Source organism: Poecilia reticulata, linkage group LG2 (assembly GCF_000633615.1).
Source record: "Poecilia reticulata strain Guanapo linkage group LG2, Guppy_female_1.0+MT, whole genome shotgun sequence".
NCBI lineage: Eukaryota > Metazoa > Chordata > Actinopteri > Cyprinodontiformes > Poeciliidae > Poecilia > Poecilia reticulata.
The window spans coordinates 19,068,884-19,080,862 of record NC_024332.1 but is presented as its reverse complement, the minus strand read 5'-3'; the positions used below and the strand labels follow the sequence as shown (position 1 = coordinate 19,080,862).

General features: G+C 39.6%; 1 protein-coding gene across 1 annotated transcript; it reads left to right on the top strand.

Moving 5' to 3' along the window:
• The first annotated feature begins 3,893 nt into the window (after nucleotides 1–3,893).
• Nucleotides 3,894–10,709, top strand: LOC108167087 (CD276 antigen homolog). The gene is made up of 4 exons (XM_017309973.1): nucleotides 3,894–4,052; nucleotides 4,463–4,491; nucleotides 6,140–6,460; nucleotides 8,940–10,709. Exons 1-4 carry the CDS (start codon nucleotides 4,033–4,035, stop codon nucleotides 9,026–9,028), a joined length of 459 nt encoding a protein of 152 aa, XP_017165462.1. The 5' UTR covers nucleotides 3,894–4,032; the 3' UTR covers nucleotides 9,029–10,709.
• The last annotated feature ends 1,270 nt before the right edge of the window (nucleotides 10,710–11,979 follow it).

Here is an 11,979-nt window from a genome sequence, read left to right as displayed (position 1 = left end):
TAGCTAATCATTTAGCTCAGTCGATCATAGTTATCAGCTCATGAAGTAAACAACACCTGTGGACAAATTCATGTCTGGTTTAGGCTCATGGTATGGGCATTTGTCAGGTCTATAATTTAGTGTTTGGTATCATCTTAAAGGGGACACTTTTGGCTTTCAAATAATCAAGGTTTTGAGTCTCTCTGACCAACACAGAGGTCACTAGAGAAAAAAATAATAAAAATGTTTTCATTCTTTTAGACTAAACCAGCTTAGTGGTTAAATAAAACCACTAAGCTGTACCCATTAAGCTTCAGGTGATCCACAAACAAGTTGTTCATTATTTGGGAAATTGTTTCCATCTATTCACTATCTAACACTCTTATCCTTATGGGTCTAGAGGGGGCTGGTGCTGATCTGCAGCAATCATTGGACGAGAGGTGGGTTCACCCTGAAGTCCATCTCAGGACAATTAGAGAGGCCAGTTAGCCTGACTCATGTTTTGGGACTGTGGGAGGAAGTTGGAGTACCCAGAGAGAATCCAGGCATGCACAGGAAGAACAGACTGCATTCAGTGTCATCATGCAAGAAACAATCCATGGATGGAATAATCTGGTTACCTCACTATGTGGCTGACCTTTGACCCCCACCAGCTGCATTAACCCCAGATCATAGTGCGGCCTTTACAGGCGGCTACAATAGTCTCTAGGCATGATGGGAGTTCATCTCTCCCTGAAGCACCCATCACTGTGGAAGAGGGTAAACCTGTACTCATCACTTCCTCCATCATGTTGCATCACTGTCAGAGCGTCCAGGACCTCAGATTGTTGATCACGTCCTGTTCTGGCTCTTTCTGGTTAACACAGTTAGAACTCACTTGGTGTTCTGCTAGAAGAAGAAAAACCTGCTGGTTGTTTCGTCTCATCAGTAAAGATTCAAATGTAAAATTCTGATGATGATGCAGAATAACTGAACTTTGTTTCTCTCCAGGATCCAGATTTGTGTCTTCATCCTTCTACACTCTGGTAAGTAAGAACTCACTTCTGTTTCCTGTTGGGTTTGGTAGCAGCAGCCATATTTAAAATGATAAGACAGCTCAGGGTTTTGGAGAAGTTATGTTATGTACTCGCTCTCAACGCCTTATGTCAACACAAAGTCTAAAATACAATGACAATAGAGGGCAGGACTGTGGATTCTTTCAATAAAGCCTTTTCTGTCTGTGGGATCAGACTACTACCTGGTGTAGTCAAATCTATTTAAAGCTAGGATTCAAATCTGTTTCCTCATTGCTGTTTAACCTCTTCTATCCTCCATTTTATACCCAGATCCTAAACCAGAGTGTTTCTGTTTATCATCTTGTTTTTGGTTATTTCAAGCAAAGATGCATACTGTTTTTATAAAAGGCTGATATAAAAGGAGTGAGGCTTTAGGCTCTGGTTCAACCAATCAGTAAGTAGCATCCTCTTAACTGCTGATAGATCAACTTATTTATATGCGACTGGTTCATTGGATCTGTGGTTGATAGTCTGATTTAAATATAAACTGGTTGGGGTTTGGTCATGATCCTGATGGACGCCACCAGAACCTGTTGGTCTGTTACTGAAGTGGATCTCTCACTGGTTGTGTTTCCATTACAAACTTTGTTGATATTCTGCTAGCATAAAAAAATCACACAATTTTGCAATCATAGTTTTTCATTAAATGAATAACACAATTAAAACATAAATGTCATGTCTCCTGTTTTGGCTGGTCATAACATCCAGCCAAGTCTCCCTCTGTCCCGATGTGCTCCTGTATTACTATTTTCTTGTAAATTTCCCATGTTAGTGTACTTATCTCGCAATACCCCCTTCCCTGTTCTTACATCTCACGGTGTTATGGTAGTTTTCCTCACACCTCCACCACTCCCACCCTCCCGCTCTGGCAGTAGCAGCAGACAGATAAATACTCCCCATATTCTCAAGTCCAAAATATGATTAATTAAACTCACACGAGAATAAGTTTGTTTGTGTGATAAGTCATGAAAAACATGACTTATCACATGTTTTGTGTGATAAGTCAAAATGAAGATGAAAAGACAATATGAAGATGATTTCATATTGTTATCTTTTTCGTCTTCTCTTCCAGTTGTAACATCCGGCTGTTGATCATGTTATTTGTGTGATGCAAAAAACTCTTTTTATTACAGTTTTACGAAACAAATTAATTCTATACGGCTGAAAAACCACCTTATCCTACCACCAAAACTTATAAAAACATGTTTTTTTTAAAAAAACAGAACAGCACCTAGCTGCTGTTCTGGTGTTTCTGTGGTCTTCATCTCATTCTCTGCTCTCCCTCAGTGAACTGCCAGGATCTCAAAGCCATTGTTGGAAATAGTGCCATGCTGCCCTGCTCTTCTACTAGCCCTACAAAGGTGGACGTGTTCTGGAGGGACAGAAACGACAAGGTTCTGCTCGACATCAAGAACGGCTCTGAAGACCTGAATGTCCAGAACCAGAGGTATAAAGGTTGAGTGTCCAGCTTCCCAATAGAATACCAGAACAAGAACTTCTCCATCAATTTGGGGAATCTGACGCCGGAGGACACTGGAAACTAGGAGTGCAATGTCGTCATTGATGGTGTTTTAACGCGCACCAAGATAAAGTTGGAGGGTGAGTTGATTTTTCAGTGAAGCAGAAATCAGTCTGAGAAGTTTTCTGTGAGTCAGACGACTAGCAGGTCATATTCAGACGTTACCTGGAAACTAATCCCACAGAATCTGTTTGAATCAGTTTACTGATCATTTCTGAATGTTTCTGTGGTCAAAAGGCTAATCTGCTGTTTCTTTCCTCACGATCCGTCTGTAGCACACGGATTGTCCTGCAGATGTTGGTCCTCTCTGCTCTCAGTCTGATCATCTACTGATGAGAGGAAGTTTAAACGTCACTGCTCTGCTACTTTCAATCATATTTTTAACTAGAGGCCTGCTACTTAATAAATATTTTTTTATTCCTAAGCATTTCCTTTATGTTTAAGGTTCACTCATCTCTCTGTCACATTTAAACCCATTTGTCTTTAAAAAAAAAATGGGTGTAAAAGTATTTAACTGGAATGAAGTTAAATTTCCACTAGACAGAACAGTAAGGATGTGCTAAGCCATAAATATAACTGATAATTGAAAACTAAGGAGCATCTGCCTGCAGCTATACTGTGTAATTATAATAATAATACATACACCCACAATATCAACTACAGACCAGTTGCCCTGACAATACACATTATGAAGCTCCTGGAGACAGTCCTGTTGGCCCACCTGAATATGTTGTGTTGTTTGCTTACTCTATCACCTGAATAAGCAGACAAGCTCATATCAAGACCCCTTGCAGTTTGCTTATCGCCATGGAGATGGAGTTCAAGACACCCTCACAGAGCGGCCGACCTGGACCACGGCGGGATGGGCTGGGAGGAGGGGTGCTGCGGCGGCAGCGCGTCGTTTAACGTGTTACCCCGAAAGCAAAGGAGTTGGGCACAATATCGCAACACAGTGAGTCAAACAATGACTGGGGCAGCCTACTAAATAAAGTACTTGGGGACAATTTCTTTATTATAACATATCCACATTAATAGAAATACTGAACAAATCGCGTCCCGTATCGGTTCAATACGGGACGGGTGGCAATCCTAGCAGGAAGCAACTTGAAGTGAGAGTCCCGGAGGTGCGCTTTTATTTTGGAAGGCGCTCTGCTTCCATCCATCCATTTTCTTGCACTCGTGTCTCTCGTGAGGTCGGAAGGAGTGCTGGTGCCTTTCTCCAGCGAGACACTTCGGGCGACCGCCGGTCTGTCGCAGGGCGCTCTGCTTTCAAACTGAAATTGTGGGTTCTCCACTGATGGCAGTAAAATTCCCAATAAACCGGAAATAGTTTACTGTCATTTCCGAAGAGGCGGCTAGTAGCATTACGCATCTTCCGCTAGGTGGGTCTCGGTGTGGTACTTTGTGTCCGAGTCTTATATAACTTTATAAAAGTTAAACATTAAATGTCTATTCAGTTTCTATAAACTTCAAGGAGTGATGAAGTTACATTCCACAAGGTTTGTTGTTCTGGTTGTTTATATAAAGCTAAAAATGTCTGAATGTTGATCAAAGAACAGTAACGGAAGCGTCGCAATGCTAGCTAGCATGTTGGGTGTCCTGGTAACTATCAATAAAAGTTCAACAGAAACCCAGCAGACCCGGTTCTACTGGTACCGGGCCATAGATCAGATTTATGACTGATGAACCCGATGAGTCGACTTTACAGGCCTCAACCTGAAGCCTGAAATATATCTGGTTAGCTAGAGCTAGCTTTCGATTTGAACGTCATCATGTAATTCCAGCCACACCCAAGAGTTTGTGATACCAGATTATAATCCAGCGGTGGTTTCTAAACATCTATATCATTGTTCTGTTCTGGTTGTTGGATCCAATTTGGTGAAACTAAACTCTGCTTGTTTCTTTCCAGGCTTTGGATCTTTGTGTTTATACAGTCAGGTCAGTCTGAACACACTTCCTGTTCCTGTTGGGCTTCATATCAGTAATCAATCCATGTGGCCTCTGGCACTTCTAAACTCACCAGCAGGATTGGCCACAATTTTCTTGATTTTATTAAGAATCCTTCTTTGCATCATCATCTGCATAACTTCCACAGTCATCCTCAGAACAGAACCTGTCTTCTTTATCAGACTGTTGAAACTTTCTCCTTGTTCTGATGCTGCAGACCCAATAGGTGACAGATGAAGAGATTATTCTGTCAACATCAGACTGATAAAAGATCTGCAGCATGTTGTTGCAAACCTTGAAGGATCTTAGCTTCCTCCAGTCTGCTCTATTCCTTCTTATAGACGTGAGGCTCCACCCTGGAGTTCCTCACAGAGCAAATTGATACGTCCTTGTCTGCTTCCCACTGCAGCCTGAAGTGACCCAATTCCGATTTTTTTGGCAATTCCGATTTGTTTGCCGGGACCGTTCACACTGCCACACATATGCGTCCTGTATGTGTTCTGCAGTCTGAACGGGCAAACAACCTGAAAGTGTCCTGCATGCGCACTAGAGGGCGCAATAGCGTCAGCGTTCTCAGTGTTCTGCCAGCCGCCATAAAAAGAAGAAGTGCTCAGTGTTTAAGGAAGTAAACATGGAGGCTAACAGTGGAGCTTAGCTTACATATTTGGAGCAGCATATTAACAACTTGATCATCATATTGTCCATCATAGTTGTTGTTTTTCTTCCTGCTTGCGCGTATCAGGACGCAGAATAGTGAGATTTGTTGAGTATCAGTGACGTTCAGTTCGGATGAATGCGACCTGAACGTTATGTCGCATTTGAATCGAATAAGTATCGGATATGGGTCACATTGGAAAAGAATCCGACCTGTGCTGTTCAGATCGTCATGAAAGGATCAGATACAGGTCGCATTACGTCAAAAAAAATCGGAGTTGGGTCACTTCAGGCTGCAGTGTGAATTCACTCTTGTCATGGTAACAGGTCTACAGTCATCGATAACTGATGAGTGAGTTTTCTTAGTTACTGGAACCAGACAGGATGTCTTCCATAACAGTGAACCTTCTCTTGGGTCAGGCTAATGTTGAAGAGATGCTGCAGAATCCMACAGAGCTGATCTGCATCTTCAGGCCTTCAGAGCTGAAACCATCCAGACCTGGTTCTGGGGCTGACACCATCTGAATGTGCAGCCTGGTTCCGGCTCAGTCTCTCCAGCTGCATCTTCACTTCTAGGTACAGAAAAGTGGAAGAAGGAAGCAAAGGGACCAGCAGCATCTCCTGATTTGGTTGAAGACAAACTTGTGAAAGCAGAAGAGGCCCCAGATCATTTCTGAATGTTTGCAGTTAACAATAGTCAACCTCATTGTTACCAACTCAGTGACTTTCTTGTTATATTTAGTGACATTTCAGACCAAACAAAATTAGTATTGGTCAAAATCAGAATTGGCAGGTCAGACGTTTCAAAGATGGTAATCAACCAGAAAACTGTAGTCAGTGCATCTCAACTCTGACCTTACAGGTCAGCCTGTTTGCATGTGATTGGTCCATGTGGATCTTTTCTGTGGTTGATGGTTTGATTTAAACACAAACTGGTTGAGGTGTGCTCATGTTTCTAGTGTTGCTGTCCTCTGCTCTGTCTCAGTGATCTGCCAGGATCTCATTTTGGAAGGCATCATTAAAAAAAGCATCCTGCTGCCCTGCTCCTCCAGTAAGCCTCCACCACTGGAAGTTTTCTGGAGGGACAAAAACAGCACAAATGTGCTGAACATCAATGAAGGAAAGCCTGACCTGGAAAGCCAGGACAAGAGCTATAAAGATCGAGTGTCCTGGTCCGAAACAGAGTTCAAGAGAAAGAACTTCTCCATCATCTTGGAGAACCTGAGCAAAGAGGATAATGGAAACTTTGAGTGCATCGTCTTTTCTGGTGATGATGGTGGAACAAAAACCAAGATAAAGTTGGAGGGTGAGTTGATTTTTCTCTCAAGCAGCAGGGCAGAAATCAGTCTGAAAGGTTTGCTGTGAGACGACTAGAAGGTCATATTCAGGCATTAACTGATGAAAAAGAATGGAAAACTGATCTCACAGAATCTATTTACTGATCATTTCTGGTCCGTGTATTTTCAGGCAGTTCGTTTGAATTGAAAAATGAAAAAAGACTAGTTTTTTTGTTTTCCGTTTAGAAAACCGAAATCGGATTTTTGGCTCGTTATCCGATTTCCAATTTAGTTCACAAAACGAAAATGGAAAAGACGGATAACGAGCTGTCAATTTCGATTTTCATTATTTAATCTTTGACAAGTGGTGTGATTCGTAAGTTCTCTCTGTCCGGCTTACACCGGGTGTATCGCACACATTATGCAGACTGCAGGGAGACAAGCTTGTTCCTTTCAGGTTTCAGGCTATACAGCCGCAAGTCAGTTTAAGTAATGCTCCTGTGAGAAACATAATACCGGACTTCTGGTCACCGAGAAAAATGGTTAGCCTGAGTTTTTAGTTAAGTTTTTTATTTTGAAAGGCCAGAGCACCGGGGAGTGGCTTTTCAAACCATCCTGCAGCCATACCCGTCTCGTCTCTGGACCAGCAAGATGGCTTCCATTGCACTGCGCCTCCAGCAGCGACAAACAGTAAGTACACTATTAATTTGTCACAAAAAGTTGTTTTAAGATGTTTTTAGACTAGAAAGTAGCCCTTATAGCTTAATTTACGGTTTGAAATATACTCCGGAGTTTTCGGAGCAGCGTAGCTCCGCTAACGGGGCCAGGAGGCTCCAGGCAGCTCCAGGCGGCTCCAGGCTCAGCGGCCGGGTGGAGTGTGTTTACCCCGCTAACCTCGGTCTGGGCAAGTCACCTTGTCGTATTCTGCTGCTTGATATCTGATCGTAGCTTCTCAAAGTGTGACATGAAGAGTTTAATGTGTTTGCATATATACTATTTGATACGCGTGTCAAAATATAATATTCCTCTCTGGAGAGTTCGATATTTCTGAAGATATTAGTATCTTCTAAACATTGACAGTGTTTTTTTCCAATACCAATTATTTCCTTCCATCTGATCTTTTTGTAGCTTGTAAATTCATATTATTTATGTGTGTGAAATATATTCTTCCCTTCGATTGGCTTCTTATGTGCAGTGTGAACTTTTTTAAAATATATTTTTTATTGTTTCATACAGGCGGCTCTTAGGAGGAGAGGCCTCAGCTCCAGGTTTGGATGCAGCTTCCCAGAATCTCCCAGTGATTATCTTCATCCTCCTGACATCGTCTTCTTCACTGTCTCCTCATCTTTTATATACATAAATTATAGGAATATTTCCCCAAACGCTGGCTGAATATCTCTGCTTGTATGTTATTGTAATAAAAAAAAATTATGAAAAAATTTTGTCCCTGTTTATTTTGTAAGATTTGAGTTTAAAGCTCTGACTACATATAGGTTGATACAAATTAAATATTAAATAATTTTTTTAATGTTTCTTGCTTATAACATTAAAACTTATAATTAGACTCAGTTGAGTCTAATTATAAGTTATAAGTAAACAGTCTCATGAAGGGGACAAAGGTTTTCATTTCTAATTTGGACAGTCCGATACTTCATTTATAAAAATATTAAAAAATATTGTGTGGTGTTGAACCACAGAAGAGGATAAGTGGCCTATAACATTTTTCTAACACCAACTGATGTACAAGATTATTATTTTTTTTAGATTCAAGTCAGAATGATGACCTGTTTTTCTTTCCCAAATCCTCTTCCGTAGGCAAACATTTATTTAGTTAAGCTTTTAATAATCTAATTGGCATATTTCAAACATTTCCTAATGGTAGAAATAGATAGATTTTTATATTTTGGATAACCTTTTCTGCATGCTTATTCATAACATACCAGATTATAATTGGTATGCTAATGCTATTCAGAAAGGAAAAACGTAAAAAAACTAAAGGATTTGAATGACGGACAGAATGTTCTAGTCGCGGTTTGAGCGTCTTTTTAAACCACAGCAGATTAAAGGTTGGTAAAAATTGGGCGGACTAGCCCTTTAGCCATTTACTGAATTGGAAGCTGCATTTAGAAGCCATTAGCTTCATACACAAAACAAAGTCTGAGTTAAAGGCTATCTGTGTGAAGGTATCGTGATCTAATTAATTACATGCTGATTTGGACGTGTGTAGAAAAACAAACTGCGGGACAGAGAGAGTTATTTCATAAAATAATGAAAATCGAAATTGACAGCTCCTTATCTGTTTTTTCCATTTTCGTTTTGTGCACTAAATGGGAAATCGGATAACGAGCCAAAAATCCGATTTGGTTTTCTAAACGGTAAACGAAAAAACGAGTCTATTTCCGTTTTCTCATATTTCATTTCAAACGAGAAAACGAACTGCCTGAAAATACACGGACCATCTCTGAATGTTTCTGTGGTCAAAAGGATAATCTGTTGTTTCTTTCCCAGTGATGAACTCAGCAAGTTGTGTCTCCAGCAGTCGGCTCGTCCTGCAGACGTTGGTCCTCTCTGCTCTCAGTCTGATCATCTACTTCTAACAGGAAGTTTAAGTGTCACTGTTCTGCTACTTTCAATCATTATTTATTCACATATTATCTTCGGCTTTGAGCAGCTAATCAACATTTCTCTACTGTTAAACGGTCCTCCACCTGTTACCTGTCATTTTATCTCCATAGGAGTTAAAAACTGAAGGCTGATGAAGAAAACTGATGAAACCAGAACGTGAAGTGTTCTGGTCTAATCTCTGATCTGGGCTGCTTTCTTTTTTATTTCTGTAACAGAAGGTCAAGAGTTCAAGTTAATCCTTCATAAACCACAGGAGCTGTTCCTGTTGCAGAATCACCGTTAAGTTTACTTTGTTTGTGGATGGGAATGTTTTCAAATGAAGGACAGTAATAAAAAAATTCTTCTAACATTGAACAGGTTCAAACACTAATTACACAGCATAAATTAAAGCGTCATAATTAAATTCCAACTCAACCTCCACATTTAAGTGAGGAAAAACTCCATCTTTAAACTCATAAATCTGCTTGATTCAGACATTTTGTTCTCATCACCAAGAGTCTGAGCTCCAGCATGTAGAAAACAGGAATTCAGCAGCAGCAGGAGGTTAACCATAAGCAGAAAAGGTCCTTCTGTCAAAATGTTTAAGTTGATGCAGATTAAACTCTGATTACAGTTACAGTTAGAAAACCATCATCTGGGCTGAACCTTAATCTGAAGCCTGCTAATTTAGCATTTTGCACATTTGCGTTTGTTATTGTTAAGTGGTCGTCTGGGTTTTATCCTTATTTGTGTTTCATGTTCATCTATAGCAGTTTGGGATCAGGGGAATTTTTCCCTCCAGAAAGTCAAAGGTTGACAGAAAACAAACTTTCTACATATCCAATCAAACGTAACATCACTCACACAGAAATGATCATAACTGAGAATGCTCAGTTTGTTTAGAAGGTTTGTTTTTCAGTTTTGTGAAAATTTATTATAAAATACATTTTTTTTTTTAAGATCTACAATTCAAAGTCAGTTTTTCTTTGCTGATGTCATAAACAGATTGGGCCATATTTCCATTTTGTCACATTTTTGTTTCCAGTTAAAAGTATTACATAAGAAAATGACAAATCTTCCTTATTTCTGATCAGGCACCTGATTCTGTGACCGTTACATATGTTATAAATTGTTTAAGTCTGTTTTTACATCCTTGAAGCAAACATGCTGTGTTCTCCTCAGCTTCCTCCTATTTCAGGAGGAAGCTGTTTAATCTCTGATAACAGAAAGTAAAAATCAGTTACATTTTAACTTTACACTTTATATTTTTTGCAAAAAAAAAAGGTTTTTTGTTTTGTTTTCTTTTAACCCTGCATTCTGTTAAGATGACCACCAAAACTATATAAAGCAAATCAGGGTAATAGCAGAAAGATATTCTCTGTTTTTTAGTTTCCCATTAAACTTTAATTTATTAGCAAATTCTGCTTAATGCAAGACTGTACCCTGTTTTTTATTTATTAATATGGGGATATACCTTTGAAGATGAGGTGTAAAATCTGATGACAGATCATTGTTTGATGGAAAATGCATGTTTTATGAAGACCAGATGTTTTTGATGACCAAATGAAGATTTTTTGTATTTGAAGAGAACAGTGATCAGTGGATCCTTAAAGTTTGTCTTTAATGTAGTCTACTTAACCATGTCAGCAGAATAAAACTGATTGTGTGAAAAATAAATAATTGGTATGATGTTTTTTTTGTTTTTTGTTTTTTGAACTTAATCTCAAATAACTGAACCTGTTATTTGGTCTGTTGTAAGTAATTTCTGCCACAAGAGGGAGCCCGTTCACCACTACTGAGTAATAACGTGATACTGGCTTGGTTTTTACAGTAAAGATTATTAGAGTTGTCTCAGCATTAATATTTACCTTTTAGTTTGAGTTTCAGGTGAAGATTTAGAAAGTAAAAGTTAAAACTCTTTTTATTATAATACTGATTATCTTCATGCAGATCAATGGTTTCCAGAGACACAAATAGCTTCTTCTGAGGTTCTAACAGTTTGATCGTTTTTCATGTTTCTATAATTACTGGAGAACAGATTAATTAAATTAACTTATGCCCCTGGTCATAGAGCACAACCGTGTATGGAGGCTCTAGCCCTCGATGATGTCACAGGTTTGAGTTTTGACCTCATGACCTTCACCCCGTTTTCTCCTTCTCCCTCATTACCCACTTTCCTGTCTGACCAATCCCAATCAAAGACCACTACAGCTCACAAAACTAATAAAAAACTCTGAGAGGAAGGACAAGGACTCCATTTAGAAAACTGGTTTGTTTAACTTTAGTGAACTTGAAAGATGAAAGTTGTAGGTATTTAGTGATTCTAAGGTTAAATTTGTATCAATCTGTCTACACAAAAACATGAAACAACAAATGACAAGTTACATGAACTTAATTTTTGTTTAGTTGTATTGATTTAATACTGCTTACTTGAAGTGAATGAAGTTTTCCTACTGATCTTAAACTTACTTTGCTTAATTTCTTGATGTTATAAGTTTGCTTTTTTTTAAGCAGGCTGAATGATTAGATTTTACAGTGCAGACAAGCTAGCAGCTGCTATTTTTTTCTATCATCTGCAGCAAAGTAACTGAATGTTGTGGTCTAGTCCAAGCCTGGCCTGGTTCTTGGATGTGAACATGTTTCACTTCCGTCTTGTGAGCCTGCGTTGGTCTTAGTGACTCTGATCAGACGCTCAGAGGAAGTGTAGCTCAGTCTCTCTGCTGCTTCACAGCAGAGCAGCAGCCGGTCTGATGGATCTGCTGGGGACGGTTCTGCTGCTGGTTCTGGTCGGATCAGAGGCCCAGAACCTGGTGAATGTTGGAGAACCGGGTCAGGATGTGGCTTTAAACTGCTCTGTTAAGGATGGAGTGCTATCCTGGGTAATGAAGGTCCAGAACCAGTTCAGAATAGAAATTGGACATACTGTTTCTGCAACGCGCTTTTT